The sequence below is a fragment of the Larus michahellis genome, chromosome 3 (genome assembly GCF_964199755.1).
Source record: "Larus michahellis chromosome 3, bLarMic1.1, whole genome shotgun sequence".
Lineage (NCBI taxonomy): Eukaryota > Metazoa > Chordata > Aves > Charadriiformes > Laridae > Larus > Larus michahellis.
In genome coordinates, this window is record NC_133898.1 from 56,262,772 (window position 1) to 56,286,282 (window position 23,511).

At 41.5% G+C, this 23,511-nt stretch overlaps 1 protein-coding gene and 1 long non-coding RNA gene across 19 annotated transcripts in view; one reads left to right on the plus strand and one right to left on the minus strand.

The window, feature by feature from the left end:
* Positions 1 to 8,113, minus strand: part of QKI (QKI, KH domain containing RNA binding) — a 161,774-nt gene extending 153,661 nt beyond the window's left edge. For 3 of the 14 annotated variants that reach the window (XR_012586172.1, XM_074580285.1, XM_074580287.1), the window contains exon 1: positions 7,314 to 8,097. Coding sequence is in view for 9 of the 14 variants with exons in the window: in XM_074580285.1 (XP_074436386.1) it covers positions 7,314 to 7,455 (142 nt within the window). In the remaining 5 variants the exon portion in view is untranslated. Of the gene's footprint in view, positions 1 to 7,313 lie in introns of all 14 variants that reach the window. The other 11 variants (XR_012586171.1, XM_074580284.1, XR_012586174.1 and 8 more) reach the window with 8 other exon arrangements.
* LOC141740862 (uncharacterized) lies at positions 7,993 to 19,796 on the plus strand. Of its 5 annotated transcripts, none has more exons than XR_012586180.1 (5): positions 8,566 to 8,738; positions 9,193 to 9,344; positions 15,514 to 15,574; positions 16,861 to 16,954; positions 18,087 to 18,643. It is a non-coding gene; the product is annotated as an uncharacterized LOC141740862 (long non-coding RNA). The 5 variants fall into 5 exon arrangements; XR_012586178.1 differs by lacking the exon at positions 16,861 to 16,954 and adding an exon at positions 19,210 to 19,796 and having other exon boundaries at positions 8,612 to 8,738; positions 18,087 to 18,340; XR_012586176.1 differs by lacking the exons at positions 8,566 to 8,738; positions 9,193 to 9,344; positions 16,861 to 16,954 and adding exons at positions 10,000 to 10,582; positions 11,505 to 11,560; positions 19,210 to 19,796 and having other exon boundaries at positions 18,087 to 18,340.
* The last annotated feature ends 3,715 nt before the right edge of the window (positions 19,797 to 23,511 follow it).

Sequence of the window (23,511 nt, forward strand, 5' to 3'; positions counted from 1 at the left end):
AAAATAATAAAAAAAAAACCAAACCTGTTAGCGTTACCACACATTGCGAGCACTAACGTTTGCTAAAATAACTGCAGAGTACCAAAACAGCTGCAATTTCCAGTACCAGACCCAGACAACTGAGGATTAGTAACACAACTGCCTAAATAGAAGCACTTTAACTTGCACCATCTTGCTGCTATTGTCAGACACCCCACTGGCCTGCAACAGACACCCTTCTCGTGGAAACAGGAACAACGCTGTGGAGGGGCAGCTCTACTAATGAAGCTGGATATTATTTCTCCTTAAAGTTGTCATGGTTGCTTTGCTCATTCAAGCATAATTGTCTCAAAAATCTCAGCTCTGCTATTAAAAAGCTAACTCAACTTCTATTAAACATTTCCAAGAAAAACAACCAAAAGAAACCCAAACCCAGAAATTACTTTAATTGCACTGCGCAAGGTAACACGGGATATTTTCTCAAGTCAAAAGTAGAAATGTAATATTGCTTAAGTTTCAGCAACCCAACTCTGTGTCTCACCAGAGCAAAGGGATTTAATTCAGATTATAAACATTATACCTATCATCTGTTTCAAGATTCAAACAGCTCCAATGTCCTTCGCAGACCTAGATCCTCCCTGCTACAAAGCCGCAGACATATCTTACATGGTACTTCTACTGACCTAACCATTGCATCAAGCCTAATAAGATTAAAAGCACTGGCAGTTTCACTGTTCCTACTAGTTTTCTTAGCACTTGCTTATTACATTTCGATAAAATGTCAAAATCAACAGAAGATTTTCATAATAACCATTTTGAATAAAATCGGAACAGAAAAATTCATGCAGCACGAATGAGAAGTTGTGAGTTATGTTTCAATAAAGACAAGGGTCAGTGAGTGAGGGCCTTTCATTACCTCACAGCTTTCCTGGCAAGGCATTTCCCCTATCTCCCCGCTCTCCTGCCCCCCAACATTCCATATAAGCAGTCGAATATAAACCACCAGTCTCCATGGCAGACTCCTGCTATACTTCAATCAGCCTGAGCTGTCAGGATGGTCTGGTAATTAACACAGGTCTTCCTACGGAATACATACCAGATCAGCATCTAATAATACATCTAATTAATAGGATACCTGCATCAGTATGCATTCTCCAAAAAGGAGAGCATTTTAAGGTTACAGACAGCAGTTTAAGACAATTCAAATGTACTTGCTTTTCTACTGAAGTTACACAATTCAAATTATTTTAAGTATCCTGTTCCTGATTTGGCATTGTTTAGCGTACTCAGAGAAAGTTTTAATTTAAGAAGGACTGAAACAGATAATCTGGTCAAAAATGTTACTGAACTACGAAAGCAATCATTCACTTTGTGTCCAGCCTTCTCTTCACACGCACAGCGCTCATCGAACACCAGCAACATTTTTCTGACTTGACCTTTTCTCTTTTGATGCACGTAAACTTCATTTTCATAATTAAGACATTCTAAGTGCTCTCTTAAAATCCATTATTTCTCAGTTGTTGTTGGTTGGGATTGTGTTTTTTTTCCTTCCCCACTTCACTATAATATTAACCAACACACCTTCAGTTTTTCCTTTGTGCGCTATGGAAGCATTGTGTGCCACTCCCTAAGCTAATGGGCACGTGGTCAGTTGTTCCTAACCGTAGCAAGAGATTTTTTTATATGACACTAGTTACTTTGGAAAGTATTGCGTACAATTTTTGATGAGGAAAATGCAACTCAATTCCAACCTTAAGGAACAAGTAACACTAAACAAAAATTCAAACAGGTCTCTCCCAATTTGAAGACAAACAAGTTAGCAGCTCCTGTACAGAACTCTTACTTAAAAAACTCGCTGATGACAAACATTTTAATAATCAATTATTGGTAAGCAACAGTGAACAAACTGCTCTCAAAACATGAGCTTACAATAACTGCTTTATTAACTTAAAACTTTTATCAGTTAAAACAACACCCATCTTTTTAAGTTACACACCAGGTGACTGCAATCCTATAAATGTTGCAGATACAGCTCCAAAAATAACTTGTTTTAAAAAATAACCAAACTGTTGCGTGGGGGGGGGGGAGTATTGGGGGTGGAATTTTTGCAATTTTTCCCTAAGCCAAAAAGAAATAAACTTTTTCTTAAGTGCAATGGAGCTTTTGTTTTGATGTTGCATGAGGCTGCCAAGGAATTACCAAAAAAAACCCAAACCAAACCACACCTCAGAACAATCCTTATGACGTTTTTGAACACACAAGTTCTAGAAGCTTTACAACCTCGTAATTACAAGACAATCATAAATCAGAAAAACACCTCAGACCATTATCTTAAGATTTAGAGATGATTAAAGAACCAGATTCAAAAGAGCACTATTGATAAACAGCACACAAACAATACCTCAATGCTCTTGTCACATGCTGTTTTGTACAATTTTAGCATTACAGCTCAAAGTTTAAAAATTAGTCTGAGACTCTCTGGGCAAAAAGCTATCAGAAGGCCTTTATTCTAAAGAATATTAATCTCTCAACTTTGCGTTAACAGGCATAGTTTGTAATGAAATTACGGGGGTTTATTACAAGATCTGATACAACTGAAAAACAGACATGTTAATGTGGCCAATGCCCCTTCATCAAATCTGACAAGTCAGCAAAACCCTAGCTAAGCACAGGCTACACTTACATCATCACAAACAATAAGGTCACGTACAAAAGTAACTAGATAACTTCTCAGGGAGAACTCATTTACAACACCAGAACACAGTTCTTCAGTCCCAACTCATGCAGACATTTCGGTTAAGACAATGAGACTGACACAAGAACTGCAGTTTTGGGCACTGGGCTCTGCAAGTTCGCATGCACTTTTCTCTGAGCACAGTAAACAGAGCACAATACCCAAGAAAAAATTATCCTCCTTAATCCCTACCTAGATGTTTTTCCAGCTAGCTTTGTTATAACTGCTAGTCAGAAAGAGGCAGCCCATTTGACACAAGAATAGATTTAACTCCAAAAGCTAGATGCATGGCTTAATCTACATTTAAAGTCATCTTCAACACAAGTTCGACAGGAAGGCAGAAATTTTTGAGGTATAGTTACAAAGGAAACATTAATTCCTCATAAAAGTCTGCACCAATTCCTTTTAAAAAAAAAAGTTCAGACCACAGGTTTGGTCTGTGTACATTCCCATAAGGTACAACACTCTGACCACTTACAGGTTCAAGAAAACAAAACGCAAATATAAAAATTACACTACTCAGATCTCAGTTAATAGTTTAGGCATATTTTTTCACAACCTGATGAAAGAATAAGAGTGAAGTACCTCATTAATTTCAACAGGTCAGAGTGCAATTGCAGAGTTTGAAGTGTTCAATTTATTTAAAAAAAAATGTGCAAGAAGAAAGGTACAACTTTATTAATTTTCCACAAAGAGGACCATTAAAATATATGAGTTCTCAGAAAAAACAATCTAGGTTAGAATCATAAAAGTTAGCATCTGAGAAGCTGAAGCGCAAAAAAAAAAAAAAAAAAAATCGGGTCACATTTGATGGTGCAAACAATTACAGGAAATACAGCCTATTCCACATTCAGGAAAAGCCCTCTCTTCCCACAGGTTTGCACTAGTCTGATAAAAACAATCCAGCTTCCTAGTTATTATGATGTGCACTTTAAACATCCTTGTTAATCCACAAAAGCCTTATTTACACATAAGAAGTTGAAAGCACACATATGCAAAAATATCTGTAACCTAAACAAAACTGTGACTTTCATATTTTATTATCAAGTAGTTCTTTTAAAAGAAAAAAGTTTCCTCCATATACCTCTCACATCCAAGCTGATCTTCAAAACCAAATGCCATAAGGCAGAGACCATCTACTGAGTTAAGCACTAAAATTTTCAAAGATCAAACGCTAGGATACAGTTCAGAAAGAAAAACGTGTTTTGGATAATACACACAGCACAGAAATGGGCCAAAAAAGTAGATGTACATTCTGAAACCTAACCAGATTAGATGTACTGTTCATCTACACCGACAGGTCCATTTCTATCTCTTGTTGCGTACAATTACAAGAAGTAACCACAACACAAGCCCACTTCAGTTTTGTTTTTAAGTACCGGCATATAAAAATAAATAAAGAAAGAAAAACCATAGCATTCCAGTACAGAAAGCAATCCCATGTTTTATTTGTTTGAATTCTTCCAGTAGTGACTTTATTTCTTCAACTTGACCAGCATAAAATAAAAGACAAAAGCTGATCATAATATCATTCTTCTCAAGCATAAACAAAATCTTCAGGAAAAAGGTTGTATAGTAACTAAAAAAAAACAAACACAAAACCCCCACCTATCTAAAGCACAAAACAATAAACTAGAAGCAGCAAACCAAATTGCAGGGGGGAGGGGGCAGAGAGGGAACATGAACACTGTAACTTTATTTTTAGATTATATATATCAATCTATACATACGCACACCTGCCACTAATATTTGGTATTCCTAAAGATGTCATGAAACAACCGATGAAACTATTAAACATTACACTTTTAAGTGAGTGCTCTAAATCTTGCAGACTTTTCTAGCAAACCTATAGTTTGCTATTGCTATACCCTTCTGGAGGATGTCAGTGTAGCATATAGTTCTAGATATTTAACACAGTGGCTCTTTGGTAACCAAGAGAGGTGTTTTACAGAACAGTTGTTCCAACTTCTCAACTGTTCATCACTACTGACTATTCCACCTATGTAATGCTGTGCATAATCATACAATATATGTAAGTCCATGCAAACATAGATTCCTGCACAAATCCACAAGTATTTTGTCATTCTTTGGTATCTTTTAATAGATTTGTTAATTTCACTGCTCGTCAGTAATGGTGTTCAGAGGCCAGTCTCAAGCCTCAGGAAAAAAAAAAAATAACTGGCGCCCCTTAGTGTTCAAATTTTGAAGTCTTGAAGCAATTTACTACATTTGCATGAAACATTTTTTTCAACATTCCAAAAAGTTTTCTGCCTCCACAATACTTCCACCCAATTGCCAACGTAAACAGGAAAAGCAGAAAAGCTTAAAGGGATAGCAGACTTCTTCCTGAGACTATTTAGAAACACAGACTGTATTTTATTTATTTTTCTTTTAAAGAACAGTGTGAAAAATAAATAGCTGCAACACAATCCTTAAACTTTTTCAGCAAGAGTCCCCACAGCCCTCATTTGGAACTCCAATACTTCACAAAACAGATTTCCAGAGCTTTCAACATTTAAAAACATATCAAAAGATGTCAGTATGTCCGACATTCCTTTTTCAGTGTCCTTTTCGTATGAGGGAATGTTTTTCTCTCTTTTCTTCCCTGATGACAAAAAAAAAAAAAAAAGAAAAAAAACCGTTTCAAAATGGTTTCAGGCCTCCTCTGGCCAAATATGTTAAGTTGAAGAGATTCAGGAATTTAAAAATCCAACACCAAGCCTCTGGAAGGCTCATTTGTGCTAAAAGGGAGTCTTCTCAGTCAAGTTTCTTCTTTATGTTTATCGTAAATCTAACTATTCTGAAGAGGTTGTTAGCTGTGGTGACCAAGAACATAAGTTTTAAGTAGTTTTACTTTTCACATCCATATTTGATCCAATATAAATTGAAACTTCACCAAAAGTCTTGAAAATAAAAATAGAATCTCCCATTATATCGCTTCCCACAGTGCATCATTCAGTATTCTTCACTGCTTTTTTTTTTTACTCCTCTATCTTTTATTTCAGAAGGTAGCATTTTCTCCATATGCTATTTTGTGTTATAGTATAGTCACTATCTCATTTTTACAGTCTTGGGAGAGGCCGGGGAGTTATTCTACCAAATATAACAAGCTCTTTCATCTTCCGAGGTCAACAACTTCCCAAACTTCTTTTAGCAAGGAGGAATACGTCCACAAACAAGAATCCTAACTCAAAATCTCGAAACTCAGTATTTCATGCTAAGAATCCCAACAAGTTGAAACTGTATAAATAATTCATGGTTTTATTATATTCTACAAAGCCACCAAATACGATTAAACAAACAGGTCTCTCTAACTCTCCAGAAAGCCTACATTTAAGGTGGTAAGAAAGGTAATGCTTTTATCAAGAAAAGCAAACCTGAGAACTGAAGCATAAAGCAAAGTTAAAATACTAAGAGCAAGTGTATCGCCTAATTTTTAACACAGTGGGTGTGCTACTGTAGTGGGAAGACGTATGGGACACAGGAACTTCCCAGCATACTTTTTTTTTTCCCCTTTCCGAAATGCCATTATTTATTTGTAAAAACGCAACCTTAAAGGGAGCTATTTAGGAAAAAAAAAGGGGAGGGGGCGGGGTGTCAACACCCAGGAGCAGCCCCTTGCCCCCCCGGGGCAGGAGCGGGGTGCGGGGCTGGGGGCGGCAGCGGACATTTGGCAGAAGCAGACGAGGCAATTTCGTAATTTTTCCCCCCCCCCCCCTTCACTAAAGTCACACGTAGGAGTCTTTCAAGTTAGTTTCTTTAAAAGGTAAGGACAGCTGAAGGAAGAATTTGTTCGCTTCCCGTGCAATATAGGAAAATTATAATTAGTTTGCGGCCAGTTTGGGGTGGGGTAGAGCTGGAGCCGAAGAAAGAGCTCAGCCCCCTCCGTCTTAGTCATTCAAGTTCAAGCAGCTTCCAGAACAGCCAAATCTCGAAACCAAACACCCTCCCAACACTGCTCCCCCCCCCTCTCCCCCCCCCCCCCCCCGCCCCTTCTTCCCCGCCCGCGGCCCTCCGGCCGGGCCGGGCCGAGGAGCGCTGCCCGGAGGCGGACGCACCGGACCCCTCTCCCCGCCGCCGCGCCGCCAGCCAGCCCTTCCCCTCCTCCCTGCCTTCCCCCAGAGCGCATTCCTGAGCTCCTCTCCTCGCTCCCTCCCCTCCGTGCGCTAGTTACCCTTCCCCCGGGTTCCGGAGACGGTGCGGGGAAGGGAAAAAGAAAAAAAATAAGGGGAAGGGGGTGTGGAATAAAAACTAACCCACCCAGGGGAGAGCGGGGACCTGCGCGGCCGGGGCTGCCCCTGCCCCCCGACTCGCCAAGTCCCCCCCGGCACCGCACGGCAGCGGCCAGGGCGGGGAGAGCCCGCACTTCCCCTTTGTTTTCGGCTCTCCAGCTGGGGGCCGAGAGCTGTGCGGAGAACAGCGGCGAGAGCCAAAACAGGCCCCGGGCTCCCCCGCCGCCCGGCCGGGGCTGGGATGAGGGGGCCGAGCGGGATCCCGGGAGCGGCGCGGAGGCCCCGGGCAAGGCGAGAGGGGGGGTGCGGGGGGAGGAAGGGCAGGGCGGCGGAGCGGGGGAGGGGGGCGGCCGGGCGGGCGCTTTTACCTTCGTCCAGCAGCCTCTCGAGGTGGTTGAAGATCCCGCAGAAGTTGGGGAGGCTGCTCATCAGCTTCTTGTCGTTCATCAGCTGCATCAGGTAATCGGGGCTCGGCTTCGGCTTCTCCTTGGTTTCCATTTCCCCAACCATATTCCACAGCCCGCGCAGGAGGACGGCGAGCGCCCGCAGCAGCTCCGCCGAGCAAGGCGACGGCGGCACGGGGCGCCCGGCTGGATCCGGGCGGGCGGGCGGTGGGGGAGGGGAGGGGGCGGGGAGGGGAGCTTCCCCGAGGAAGGAGGAGAAGGAGGAGGATTCAAATCCGGAGGCAAACGCAGCCCCACCGCCGAGTCCGAGGGGCCGGGAACACAAAAAAAAAAAAAAAAAAAAAAAAAAGGAAACTCGGTAGAAACCCCCCTGCGGGCTGCGCCCTCCTCCCCGGCCACAAGGACCCGCCGCCGCCTCTCGGTGCCGCCGCCGCTCCCCTGCTCCGTGCGCCCTCGGCCGGCGCAGTCCTCGGTGTGTCCCCCCTCCTCCTCCTCCTCCTCCTCCTCCTCCCGCGCACACACACACGCCGAGCCCGGCTTCTCCTCTCGGCGCTGCCCCCTGTCTCCGCGGCGGGGGAGGGAGGGAAGGAGGGAGGGGACGAGCGGGGCGGGCGGGCGCTGCTGGCGCGGCTGCCGCTTCCGAGGAGCCGCCGCCGGTGTCTCTCCGCTGTTGTTGCCGCCGCCGCCGCTTGTTGTTGCCGCTGCGCCTGGCGTGTCCTCCTCTCCGCCTCCCTCCCGCCCGCCCTCCCGCCGCCGCTGCTGCCTGTGGCTGGTGAGTCTCAGCCCCGCCGCCGCCTCCTCACTTCTCCTCAGTTCGCTCCGGAGTTCGCTTCAGTTCAGGCTGCGCTGGCAGCGGCAGCAGCAGCGGCGGCAGGAGGAGGGGAGGGGGCAGGGCCGCCCGGAGGCGGGGACAAGCCCGGGAGGGGGCGGGCCCAGGGGTGGGTCGGCGGTTGCTCGGTGGCGGCGGCGGCAGCGCCGCTTGGCGGAGCCCGCTGTCGCTCCCTGTCCACTCCCGGGCTGGGGGGCCCCGGGGCGGTGGTGGCCACGCCCCCTCCGAGCGTCTGCGCGCGGGCAGGCCCCTCGCGCGCCTCCCGCCCCGCGGCAGCACGCGCGCGCACGGAACTCTTCTAAACAAAGTCGTGTCGCTTCGCTGGCTCCGCGCGCGGCGGGGCGGGGCGGGGCCGGGTCACATACGCCCTCCCTGGGGGGGGGGGGGGGGGGGCGGTGGATAGAGCCCCGGCGAGGCGCGCGTGCGCCCGCCCGTCACAGGCGCGCCGCCACCGCGGCGGTCTCGCGCGGCGGCGGGGGGGCCGCGGCGGTTGGTGGTGCCGCGCATGCGCCGGTGGGCGGTGCGGGTGGCGGAGCGGCGCGAGGAGCGATTTCTAATCGGTAAAGCGGTAGCGGGGGCAGGAGGAGAGTGGGGCGCGGGTGCGCCGGGACTGGGGGAGCTCCCTGGCAGCCAGCCGTAACCGGCCCCGCGGGAGGGCGAGGAGAAGCGGGGGTGGCGGGAGCTGCTCTCCCCTCCGCCCTCCTCCTCCTCCTGCCCCCTCGTCCAGGCAGCGCGAGCCCGCGCGCCGCGGGAGCGGTTTAGCGGCCGCCGTCGGCCTCAGAGGGGCGCGGAGCGGGCTGGGGTCCTGCCCGGCCGTACCCACGCCCCACCTCCCCCGCGTGCCCGACCCCGGAGCGACGGTGGTCGCCGCTCAGCGCCGTGCCCCAGCCGGGCGGCCCGCCCGCCTCGACGCCACCGGCGGGTCCCTGCCGCGGCGCTGCCTTGCCCCAGCCGCCCCGGCAGGCGGTTAAACTCCCTTTCGTTTGGTTTTTTTTTTGTTGTTTTTGGTTACAGGGCAGCGCCGTGTTTTGTCACCAGCCGTGGCTTGTTTGGCAGGTCTGGATGGAGAGACGTGATGGGAGCAGCAGCATCCGGCGGCCAGAATCAAAATTAACGTGCTCCATCCACTGTAGCCGCAGAGGCAAAGCAGCGCGACGCGGTTGCTTGTACGTATCTCTCCGTCCCCACGCAGCTACTCGGTGCTCTTACTCGATTCTTATTATTTAGGAGGGCGTCAGAAAGCTTTGCTGTAATTTTCAGTAGCTTGGTGGAGCTTATGTTATAAAGCTAGATAAAAATCGCCTCATGCTTCATGTAGTTTGCTGAAAGCAATCATTTTTAATAGGACTAGATATAAAGTCTAGATATTGCATGAAGTTCTGTAGAAATTCAAGTCTGTTTTCATACATACTGCACGGTATTTGAAGAAACTTTAAATATTAGGGTAATCACAACGAACAATGTTTCCAAAACTAAAAAGCAGTGCAGACACATTGTTGTCTTGACAGGTGTGCAATTTTATTGGGTATTGTCAAGTAGTGTTATTCTACTTTTCCTGAAAGATGTGTGTTGACAAAAATGTAGAGAAAGTATAGTTCTCATAATAGTAAAAAATGCCTTGGGTTACTGCATCCCTTCTAGTGTTTATTGGATTTTTTTGCCTTTAAACATGTAGAACTTGTTATTTGGATGTGAGAATTTTTATTTCATTTAAGGGTTTTGTTTACATTAATTAAAAATAAATGGGTTATGTAAGGTAAGTCAAATGTATTGTTTCCATCATTTTAAAAATATATATTCATCAAGAAAATATTATCTTTGTTACCAAAGAAGGAGTAACAATGTTACAAATCATTTTTTTCATATAGATCCTCAGTCCATCAATAGCATGCGCCCAAAGCACACTGCAGTATGGCTATGGATGATGAAACAATACGTTTTCTTTTTAGTAACAAGATTGTGTTTGCTCTTTTCCAATGTTATTTTAAAATTGTGACAAGCTAAAACATAACCTTATATGCTTAACAAAATTGCCATCCTTTTATTTATTGTAGATCAGTCTGAAAGTTGATGCATTTTTATTTTAATTTTTTTAGCCCTTTATTTGCTAATTTTTAACCACTGACTGCAGGCTCTTTTTAACCCTGAGAAAACTTGGTATCTAATCCTTCAATTTGATTAAGGGCACCCGTCAGACAGCAGGCTTTCATCATGAAATTAGATGAACTTAGATAATGTTAGAATAATTGTTTTGGACTGCTGATTCTCACAGTAAAAATAGCATATGGAGACTTTTTCAGCAGATTTGGTGCAGCTGTTCCCCTACCACTTCATTATTGCTTCCTGCACATAAAGTGCTTCCAGTGCTTGAATATGAGCAGACAAAACAACCACGCGATATAAGGTAAGAAATACCAGCACAGGTCGTTGTGCAGTACGTATCAGTTGTCTTGACTACTAATAGGAACAATATAGTTTATCCCAAGCTATTTTGCACTTATTTACTGGAGAATAAGATGGTGCACACTAGCAATTAATGAGGAATCGCTCATGCGGTACAATGCAAAATTCAAGCTCTAGTTTGCCCTGTGTTAATCTGAATTATTTTCTCAGTCTGAACAGTACAGAAACTGAGGCAGAGCTGTGTGCTGAAGCTGCCCATGTCATTAGACATAGATGACATAAATTCTCATCCTTGATTTTTCTGTAAACACTTCAGGACTGTGACAATTTAAATAATTGGAAAAATGCCCTTGGAAAAGCTGAATGCTTTAGCAAGATGTAGATAACTAACCATTATTTTAAATAATTTTAAATAAGCAAATCAGCATGATATCTTTCTTCATCAAGCATACAGTAAAAACAAAAGAGCTACCTAAAAGCTCCTCTTGGCATACATTATGTTCTTCTCTCTGCCTTTACCTTCCCATATTTCCACGTCCCAGGAAAGGGTGTTTTAAGAGTGCTGGGAGATGAAAGTTGAGTTAGTTCTGGTTAAAGAGCTGTTAGAAGGTAGAGCTCCCATCAAAACTGGCGTGTCTCCAGCCCAATCTACAGAGGTACTAGAAATACTCTTGCACTGTATCGAACTTTGCAGCTTTCCCGTGTGGGAAGAAATGAGGGGTTGGGTAAACAGGTCCTGCAGGGAAGGGAGAGAGGTTGTGCGGTATTGTTGTTGGGGGGGTGTGGGGTGTGAATGTTGTTTTGGTTGGTTTGTTTCAAGGTAACTAGGTCATGTAAGGTTCTTTAGGTAACTATCCAACGCCTTAACTTCTGTCTGAACACAAGCAGAAATCTGTATCTTTAACTCTTGTGTTTTCATCTAGGTATCCCTTCTTTTGTCATGTAACCTGTAGTGTTCTGCAACAGCTTCTCTTTTAAGGTGAAGCTTTATTGCATTAATCTAACCTTGAAGTAAGAAAAATTATGATAACACCAGCAGCAGCCTCTCTATATTACAGTAAAGACCTGCAATAATCATAAAAAGTAAATTCAATTGCTGCTATAATGTTCATAGCTGATAGCACCTTGGGAATTAGGAGAGCTGAAGGCTGATGGCTACTGGGAAACATACTCTTGTAGTTAAAGTGTCGGCTGTTACTTCCAGCGTCTCTGTTGACCATATGCAGTTGGATGTCATCAGCCTTCTGCAACGCTGTCTATAACAGGAAGGTACCAATGTACTATGCTACTCTTCCTTAGGGAAGGATGCAATTCTTCACTTACCTGTTACAGTCACTTGAGAAAAAAATACTGTATTTGTGATTCAGTATTGAATCATTCATGGTGTACAAGATAGTAGCTGCTCTAACTGTAATACAGCAGTCAGACGTGGCCACAACCAGATGAACATCTGGAATTCATTCATCTCTGTAAGGTGGTTAACGCATGAACAGAATAAGGTCTAGAGCCAGACTAAAAATCTCAAGAACCAATTAAATTGAAATTCTGTGATGTGTCTGACAACAAAAACATTTCCTTTGACATTAAGCCAAACTGACAGGTAACTTTTCAAACAGAAGCCATAGTAGTGCATCATTCAAAGTAAGTAATAAGCAGAAGGCATAGTGCTCACAGAGGTTTTCTTATTAAAAAAAAACCAAACAACCCAACAACAAAAACTGATGTTCCAATGACCACCTCAGATTCTTTAACTATTTATGCTAACACTTACCTGTCCACTCTGTATGCCAGACTTATCCTATCTGTAGAATTGGATGCTTTATTCCAGCCTGAATGTTTTCATGACATAGCAGAGAGTTGCAAATACATCTTGACTTCTGTTTAAATCCCATGATGGGCTTCATCCATTAAATATAGATAATAACAGACATAGATCATAACACATTTGAGTGCTGTGTGTAATCTTAGAAGAGATAATGCCTAAATTTGTCCACTACTGATGCTAAATGATCGCTGAAGAAGTGGAAGATACAGGTTTTAAGCACACCTTTAGTCTGTAAGGATTCATATTTCTATCTTCTATACTTAAGGTACTTAAAGCTGTACAACAACTGTGAAGAAGGGTGTAGTAACCCACAGTATCACTTCTGGTAGAACTGGCCGTTCCTCAGATTGGAATAAAGGAGCCAGAAGAAGAGATAGCTTTGTGATTCATCCACTTACGCAAGAGTAGGAAGAGCTGCATTCTCACGGTTCCTGTGGTTCTATATTAATTATGTGGTCATTAAGTTGGGGAAAATAAATGCTAAGCTAAACAAAAAAGTATTTTCCACCTCTGACCTAAATCTTGTACTGGACAATTTTCTTGGTAAGGTACATGTTCCATATACCTTAAGGTACTGTGATAGGATACTGTTACACAGATAGAATGGAGGGGCCTAAATTCTGCTTCATAAAATATTAAACATTTTCTTTAACTCTCAGTAGTTAGAATCATAGAATAGTTTGGGTTGGAAGACACCTTTAAAGGCCACCTAGTCCAACGCCCCCTGCAATAAGCAAGGGACACCTCCCTCTAGACCAGGTTGCTCAGAGCCCCATCCAACCTGACCTTGAACACTTCCAGGGATGGGGCATCAACAACTTCTCTGGGCAACCTGTTCCACTGTCTCACCTCCCTCATGTTAGTGAAGGCATGGGTAACTGTGTTGGGCTTCTCCTTATAGCACCAAATAGCCATAGTTATGCGTGGAAAAGATGTAAATCAATATATAGTAGAATGTATTACATCAATGTTGAAGATTGCCATAGATGAATCACCTGTTGGATTATATTTTTCTTTAAGTAGATAACTTCTATGGGTATGGAGTATACATGGAGTTTTTTTATGTACTGCTGTGTAGGCTTTTCTCCAGAAAAGACAGCATTCTAGCAACAACAAAATGCATGTCTGTCTAGAGAGGGTGGTAATTCTGCTAGGCCCCCAAGAAATCTCTGTGCACTAGAAACAAAGTTTAGATTGGTTTCATTTCACACTCTTCAGTAGGAGATCAAAAAGAATGTCACGTATGCCAGTTTTATTATAATGTTGCTGAGAAAGGCAGAAAACTCTGAGAAGGAGGGAAAGAAAAGCAATCTGAGAAAGCATAGAGGAGAAAAAGTTACCAGCAATTAGGGAGAGAAAGTTAAATCAAGGTACTGCATTGTAAACATAAAATTTACCTACTTTATCATCTCGTTCATAACAGCACTTAAATTTAAAAGCTGGGGGGGAAAAGCTAATTATTCACAGAACATATTTGAATTGTGCATTTTGAAGGTATGTTTTACCTCTAAGCTAATAAACTTCCCTACATCTTGTAATTTATAAACACTTGCATTGTTTTTGTGTATTTTACTGTTGGATCATCGGTATTATTCTTAGCTCACTAAAAGATGTCAAGTAATCCCTTGTATTACACCATAAACGTTTCCAGTGTTTCTAATCCCATGCACAGTCCTGTAGCTTCAGTTAGCGTGCTAACTGCACTTCCCATCAGTAGGTTCACAAAATTACTACGTTAGCTATTCAGCTCCAGGCTTGTGTAGGGGAGAATTTCAAATGGCTTCTGGCCTGTCCCTTGTGGAGAACTCGTGTATGGAAACCCTGTGTGAGCCAGTTTGTGCCACGCATTGCAGAAGTGGGAGTATCAGCGAGTGTGTATTTCTGTAAGTGCTGCTTGACTCTGTGCAGGCACAGAGTCAGCTAACACACATTCTGGTTTAAAAGACTACAGTATTAGGACATCTGGAAATTAGGAATATTAAGAGATCTTAGCCATTTTTTCAGATATGCCTGTTTTGGTTTTTACCTTCTATCCAATTTACACTAGATATCTAACCTTAAAACTATCCAGGATAACATTCTGCATTTTAATTGACACAGTCATCTCAACTACAGTAGTGCCCTCAGCAGCTTTTTTTATTTGCTACGTGTAACTAAAAATACAATGTTGAAAGACACATTTCTGTATAAGATAGGTAATCAAAAGTATTTTTACTTTTCATCATAGTGAGAAGTATTTTCACGTTCACTACAGGATTTTTGTTGTTCAGTACACAAGGAGCAGCAGTTCTTACACAAGAAGTTATATTGAACCGGACAGAAAACATCTAAGTGAAAAACGTCTAAATAAGAAAACTTTGCATTTTTTAACACCTTACGGTAACAGGCAAGAAACTTTGTATTGGCTGGGCCTTCTAATAAAATGTAATTCATCAGTCTGAAAAATCCAGAATCTTATTTTTTACTAGAAATCTCTTTTTCCCCACTCAAAATACTTTATTTATTCCAAGACTTCATCCTTTTTTATTTGTTTAATGGTGAAGAGAGGTATCTGGAGTGAAAGCTATAAGGAAAGAAACAGGAAGCATCCCAAATCTCGTGCCGTTTTGGTTGGCATTTGTTGGCTGGTGCATCGTAAGTCCCTATTTGACTGTCACTATAGCTCAAAGGACAAGTCATAACAATCAGTAAAACATAACTGTTGGGCTCGAAGCCAGAAGGTGAACATTTCTGAGTTGTTGGCTAATCTAGCAGATCGGACTCATTTTGAGCTACAGTAACTTCATACAAGGTCACGTGATCTTACCTAGCTAATGCTGTATCTGATTATTATTTAAAATTGGTTTATTGCTTGATTACAGTAATTCATTGTTATAAGTTTATAAGCACAATAAAGGGTGGGATTCACTTGCCTTATTACATTCCACTTGAATCTCCAGAGGGTCTACTTTTCTTTCATAGTTCCTGTATGACATCTGCTAGCCCCGTGCAGATGTCTCTTACACCTTTTGGATGTCTGGAGTGGCCACTGCGAGCTCTTGAACAGTCAGCTGAATCTCACTGTAAATATGCAGAAACATTTTTCTATTAACCACTTTTGTTCACAGAATAGTCTGAAAAACAGCTTGGGTCCAGGATTTTGACAACAACTGAATTACTCTGTTGAAGGTAATGCATTCATTACTTAGTTTTGGCTTTCAGAAGTGTGTTAGTATTTTACATTCATAAAGTCATTGTGTTGGGTAGACCACAGAGTACAGAGGCAAGGCAGTAGGCTGAAAAGTTCACTATGGTGTGAAAAGGTGAAATGTATACAAAATGGACTAATGACCTAGATTTAGATATAGTGGTCTGATAAAAAAAAAATCACTGCAGCTAAATTTGAAGTGTCTAGAAAGTACACTTTACTCTGTTGGCCATCTCTCTCTCTTAAATTTTTATTGTTCTTAGCTTGAAATGTTTTGTGTTTGGTCTCTGATTGTGACTGAAATATAGGGAAAGGAAACAGAATACATTTCCTGTATATTCAAATGACTTTTGTACAGATCCAGTTCACGTGATTCTAGATATTCCTGTTCATTTAGAACATGAGAAGTTTTCATGTACACGTTACAACTTTTCTTATAACTTGGAGAAAGTGGCCTTAAAAAGTTCTAAAGTAGGCAGCTTTATATTATGGAATTGTGTCATTCATAAATAAAGATGATCACTGTAATGTTAACATCTCTTACATATTGTATTTGTTTAAAAATATATATTTGAAAGTTACTCCGGCAGTTTTCTTCACCTTTCAGGTGTTTACATAACTTGTCAAACTAAGAGAGAAAGTTTATGACACATTGATGACAGTTTTTTGTTTTTACAGAACAGGTGTGACAGTTGTCTCTGTTTTTAGCACACATGCACTCCCCCCGACCCCCAACTGTTGTCCTATCAGTTTAAGGAGCAGAGAAATGCAAAAATAAGTTTCCCAGAGAATATGTTCCACTACCCAGTTTGCATAACAATACTGTTTTCTTACGTATTAACAAATGAATAGTCTGGTCTGACAATATGCTCAAAAAACAACAGGTTGTGGGGGGAACTATAAAGAAAACACTACTTGAGGCAAGGCAGGAAAAAAGTTATCTTGAATTTTTGCAACTGTCTTTTGATTAAAGACGGTTGGCATGAAAACAGGTATTAAGTGATCCAAATTAGGCAGCCTTCCTTCTTCCCACTGCAGAAAGGTCTGGAAAGTCCCTGTTATTTGGGAAGCTGGCAAACCACTTCTCTGTTAGAGGTGCAGAGGAGGCACGGCTGGACTTAAAGCATTTCCCCATCTCTAACATTTTTCTACTTGGTTTTAAAAAGTCATGACATAGCCGATCAGATGGCCAGTTTTCATGCCAGAAGTAGTCTTCCCCTTAGCAAGTCAATTAACATATACATCCCTACCTTGTTTTTCCTTCCAGATAGTCTATTTATAGCTATCCATCTGATTTTCATTACTAGAGGCATGATTGATCTTTTGTCCCATTTTGAAGTTTGTATGCACCTGTCTTGCAGGTTAGTAGTGAAATCAATTATCCCTCTAGCTACAGATATATCTTGGTACTTCATTAGAAGTTTGTCAGAGTAGGCGGAGTCCTTTGTGTTAGATTGACAACAGGTGATTAGTGGGGGAGTCATAGCAATGTAGGCACAGCTTGCAGGCTCAGGCTTGTACCTGGTGTTACATTGATACGCTCACTATATTGCTCCAGGAGTTGGGTTTTGGGGAGGTCTGGTAACAAAAAACAACCAACCAAAAACCCCCAGATCAGGTTTAATGAGGAGGCTGAAATACAGAGATTAATACGAAAAAATTATACATGGACTTTTCTGTTCTCACACGTGTAAAATGGTAGATTAGCAATGCAGTAAGATAAGTGAATATTACAAATATATTATGTGATTAAAATGACCATTTTGCATATCGTATTGATGTAATTCTGTTGTATCTTCATATGATTGATGTGGAGCTTGGTGAAGTGAGTTATATTATTTCATTCCAACTTTGTCCTCACAAAAACCAAAAACCTGCTGTCTTGGCTGCTTGTAATCAAGAATTCTGCTATGTGCGAAATCATTATTTGTGTCTAATTGCAGACTTTACTGTTCAGTGGCCTTTGTGCCCTTTTGTCTGAAAAGGATACCTAAAGCACAGCAGCAGCAGATCACAAGTCATTGTATGTAAATAGTGTGATATAATCCTTCAAAATTAATTTGATCTCAGACAATGAAATAAAAAAAAAATTAAATAATTATTGAGTGTATTGCAACATTCCCTCATTCTTAAAAATAAAAATACAAAAAAAATTGCAGAATTCCATGTGTGGGGTTGGACTAGATGATCTCAAGAGGTTTCTTCCAACCTAAACAATTCTATAACAATTATGAAAATACATTAAATACCAGATTTTATTGGTGTTCTGGTTTGTGGTTTTTTATCTGTAACTTTGGACTTTTTGACAGCATTGTTTGTTAGAAATAGTGGAGTTTTGTGTATAAATCCGTATAAAAGTCCAAATTGTAGGGTTTTGTAGCTGTACCGCAGATAATAATATGCTTTAAGCTACATTGTGATCTCATTGCCTCTCATTAATTGTCAAATTACCTAAAATTTCTTTTCGTGTAACCTACTTGTCCTTTTACATAGATGTTTTAAGTTAGTGTGTCAGTGCATGGACCACAAACAAGTAGAGAAGCATTTAGAGAAATTTCTCCGGTTTCTGAAACGTGAAGTATTTTGCTTCTCCTCTCGAAAAATTACACGATAGAACAAAACTAGGAAGAAAGCACGCACATCCTTTGCAAAGCCAGTCTGTTGGGTCATGCGCAGAGAACAGCCAAGCAGTGAGACTGAGATTGTATTGACAAGAACAAGATGAATGGCCCCCTGGAGACTGTGGGGTTTGTATGCTCGTTTCCACCATCTTTTCATCCTTTTGTACCCCCTTTCAGTTCATATGCAGATTAACTCAAAACCAAGTCCTCACTAAATACTCTTTTTCACTTTAGTTTTGGAAGGTAGACGGAGGATCTAAATATTTATGAGGCTTTTTTTCCCCTGGTTTATGATGCACTCTTGTTGAATGTTGAGGAATTACTTTAATGAATGCATGCCTGCACACACAGACACAGAAACCAGGCAAAAGGAAAAAAACCACACAAAGCGTTGTCAGCTCTAATGTCGGCACTTACTAAACAGTTCCCATGAAAAAAAAAAAAAGGCAAAGAGATTTAAAATCTGTTGCCAGGAGAAAAATAAATTGTGTGGCTGAGCACAAAAGAAGAACAAAGTTTCATCTTTGCTTCCCTCAGCTGCAAATGTAACTCTTATTTCAGCTCTGAATAAATTTGAAATAAAACATGTTAATTGAAAAATGAAAGCTTGTCTAAAAAGTCTTAGCTGGATTTGTGTTTTTAGTAATGAAGAAAAGGCAAAGCTTCAGTCCTGTACAAGTTTCCTTTAACATCAGTAGTAATAAATATGATTTTTTTTTTTTTGGTCTGTTACAAGGTGCAGTTAACTATCATTTGATTTGAGTTACAAGGCAGATACTTAAATAAAACTGGTTTTGCTATGATTTTGCCAACTTCAGTATGTTAATTTAGGAGGATTAGATTTTGTGAGACTGAGGGGTTTTCTGGAAACTAAACTGACATTTTTTAAAATTAAATACATAGAATATACAGAGATTATAGCTAGATATACTAGAATATGAATCTATTTTCAGTATGGGTAGATCAAAACTAACTTAAGGAACATGTTTTTCTAGATGGAAGACTATATTGCATTAAAATACTACAACTGAAATATGGATATATTAATTCTTTTACTACTACGTTGTCAAGAAGAGTCATCTCTTCAACCTTTCATCATCTCTACCTTCCTTCTACCCCCTTTTATTCTCTGATGCACACATAGCTGTGGCAGACAGGGCCCTAACTCTTACAAGTGGGATAGTAGATTCTTTCACATTCATGAACCAGAACATGAGATCTTACAATGTGGTTTTGTGCTATCATTTAAAAACTTACTGAAGCAATTGCAGACTGTTACTTTTTGTCTCTTCAAGGGCAATAGTATTTCATAAAACATTGCCCTAATAAATATGTTCATGTTTTTATTGTACTTTGTTTTCAAGGTATTCAATTTCATATGTAATTAAATTCAGTAAAGCCATCTACATTTCATTTATTCTAAAGTTATTGTTTATGATCTTCAAATACTGACGTTGCTATTTTCAGTTACTTTGCCTGTGATACCCAAGGGTTAAGTGAAACAAATTTTGCTTAGCAGATCCCAAGACACTAAAGTTGTATATAACCTAATAAAAACTTAGTATTTGACAACTGAAATTGCATCACTTTTGTTTAGTGCATCTTCTTCCCCTTGCTTTTGTGTTTCTATAAATCTGCATTGCCAGTTGTGACCACACATACAGTTTTAGATATTGTTGAAGCACTTAAAACCCTTAAAAGTGATCAAAAAAATCTCAGTTGTGTCTCTTAACTGGGGACATTTCAAACTTACCTGGACTTGTCCGGCCTGGGCAAATTGAAGCACTTATGTGGGGTCTTAGTGAAACACATTTGCACATCTGTATAATGGCTTGCCTCTTTTTTCTGTGGGTGGGTTTGCAGGGAGGGGAAGAAGGACTTCCTTCTATATACATGAACAGGACACTGGGTTAATAGGTGAATAAGGAAAATGCATCAAGCTGGTAAACACTGGAAGAAAAGAGCAGCAGGGAGATGAGATACTTGAATAAGCTTTGGAGAAGGAAGAATCGGAAGCCAGGGACAGAAAAGCTGGGGGAAAAACCACTGAAGAATGATACAGTGGTAGAGGCAGATGTAGCGGAAAGCTTTTATATGGAGAACAGCAAGGAAAAACCAAAGTTGAGAGAGTCCTTGGCTTGAGTAGGGTTTTTTTGGCTCCCTTTAAGCTATTAACACTCCCAAAGAGAGGAGGAAAAAAGTGGCACACAAGCCAAGGCTGCTGAAAGTAGGTTTTGGGGGTAAGAAGGGCGGGTGAACTGTAGGCCTAAGGCAGGAAGCAGGTATGTCAGAGTCCTGTGAAAGGCCTTCGTTTACGACACCAGAAAAACCCAATAAATCCAACCCAAATCCCCAAAGCCGAAGAGGCTGTAGCCCACAGGAGTGCCATATTAATAATGAGGAAAAGCAATTATCTGTCCTTTGCCCAAAAGAAAATGGCACAGGAAAATAGAAGAATTTACAAAGATAGTATGCCTGAGCTAGACACGATACGCATGGGCCCACCAGCTGTGACTTGGTGCAGCACACTGACACGAGGGACAAGCCTGCTTCGCCAGTCTCGGAAGCTTATCTAGAAACTAGAGACCCGTGTGGGGAGCCAGAAAGTCCTGTCTATACCAACGTGACTTCTGGCCTGTGTTATTAGCTAGCTCACATTCTTTAAATAGAACACAGGACATAAACTAGTTACCTAAGCTAAGAACTTATTTTCTTCCTCTGAAACGCATTCGCATCCAGAGATTTCTAACCCATTAGAATAAGCTCTATTTCCAGAAGATGAAAATGCACAAATGCAATTGCACAAATAAAATAGTAGTGCTTTCAGTGCATTCTTAAAGGAAAGATCACAAATCCACCTAGTGATCTTCTACCTTGTGAAGTTTTGCTTCAAAAATTACCAAGGGCTGGAGTACATTCTTCACTCTCCTGAATCAGAGAGTCCTATAGAGGATTCAGAGTTTAGTTCCCAGTGCCTGGGGGAAAAAATTCCCGGGGGGGGGGGGGGGGGGGGCGGGGGGAAGGGTCATGGAACTGATCATAAGGACCCAAAGTTACTGTGCTGTCAGGATTACCAAATGGGTTAAACTTTATAACAGTAGAAACAGGTGAATAACTCGCTACACAATTTTTACTATTTTCCATTGTCTGAAAAATTTTGCTCAAATTCAGAAGTCACAAGATATATAAGGATTAAAAAAAAAAAACAACCAAAAAACCAACAAAACACACACACTGCTGGAAATCGCACCTAAGTTCTTTCACCACTCATTTTTTGTGGTGAGCACTAAAAATGAGCAATCTTCCTTTTTCCTAAGGCTGATTCTGAAGCGTTGTCACATTTTATCTGAAGGCAGTGGGGTGCAGCCATGTGGTTTCAAGAAAGTACTTTCTTGAGTCTGCTTAATCTTTAGGCTGGGATTTTTCCAAATGGATTCCTGCATAAATTTACCTTTTTTTTTTTTCTTCCTAAAAGCAATTTCCTACAGTTGAATCACAGCGCTTTAAAGGGAATCTGCCACTCTGCCTAAGCTGTGAGAAGTCTAGCTGTTTCCATACTAGTGTAACAAGAATCATGTCACAGATGGAAGGCTTATCTCCATGGATGGCACTGAACTGAAAGGGAATCTGAAAGGCATTTAATTTTTTTTTGTGATTTTGATGTACGTAGAATGGTTTGGGTTGGAAGGGACCTTAAAGATCATCTAGTTCCAACCCCCCTGCCATGGGCAGGGACACGTCCCACTAGACCAGGCTGCTCAAAGCCCCATCCAGCCTGGCCTTGAACACTTCCAGGGATGGGGCATCCATAGCTTCCCTGGGCAACCTGTTCCAGTGCCTCACCACCCTCACAGGAAAGAATTTCTTCCTGATATCCAATCTAAATCTACCCTCTTTCAGTTTGAAACCGTTACCCTGTGTCCTATCATTACGTGCTTACAGTATTCCTCTTTGGTGCTTAAACAACTGATTTAGGTATATATCATGAAAATTGTCCGCCTTTCTGTGCTCACAGATGCCTCAATTTCTGCTGATAGGTAGACCTAGAGCTCCTAACAGACAGAAAGACTACAAAATGCTGAAGCCACAATTACCAAAGTGCTTAGAGGTCTAGCGTAAGATGTCCTAAGACAAATTTCTCAAAAGACGTTCTCCCCTAACATTAAAAAAAAAAAAGAAAAATATGGGTGAGTTTGTTCATCATCTCTGAGAATATCGACATAGCAGGTCTACAAATTTTCTCAAGTTACTATGGGTGATGCATGCTTTTTTCTTATCTTCTCATACGCAAGCAATGTTCACACTCATAGCTCAGAGTCATGAGCATAGTTCCATTAGCAAATCTGCAAATCTAGTTTCCAGAAATATCCTTCAGACACCTAACCTTCATGAATTAATTAATGAAGGAACCTAAGCCTGCGTCTAGACACGAAGATGTATTACCTTAGGTACAGAACTCCTCTAAGGCTTGAGTGTTGTAACAGCAAGGCCGTGGGATGCTGGTGGAGTAAAACAGAACGTCATTTCCCCCTCTTTACACAAATCAGCTCCAGGTTTCTTCACAAATCATCAAGATGTTAGCGGTTGTTCTTCCAGGCAAGCAGCTTCTGACATCAACAGTGCCAACTTAAGAGGAAGGAAAGTGGAATTGGGAGAGTTTTCTTCTCCAAGCACAGTATTTTTCTTACCCTGCTTTCTCCTGTTTGAATTGCTCCACATAAAGGGGGAAGGGCAGAAGAACAGGCTTCTGTTTGATAACTGTTTTCTTACCTGATATTTTTGACAGCAGAATCTGTACACTTAATAAAACCAAAGTGATTATTTGAAGGCAAAAGAAGATAGAGGCAAAACTTGCAGACTTATTTGAAGAAAAATAGAGAATAAACTAGTATGGACCCTGTACTGTTATTTCAAGAATACCTATTCTCTATATCAGAACATAATATTTTTGCACCATTCAATTTCTGACATTTTTTAAGCAATAACCATCGCTAAGTTTTATGTCAAGGATTGTCTTTGGCAAAGTGTAAGAATTTTTGTTTTAAGAACTGTTGAATATCAGGAATTAAATCAATAAAGGAAGCTTACAGAAACCTCAAGCATCATTCCTTCCTAAAGATCATTTAGTGTTCCTAAACTGTGTGAACTGAATTTGTTCGCACAAGTGTAATTCCACCAAATGTCAATGCTCATAAGTTGAGTACTAATTACATGATCTAATTTTGGAGCGTTCTAAAAGTATATTTCTGAATCAGTTATCTTTTGCTTTTTTTTTAATTTGTCATCTTGGTTTTCAC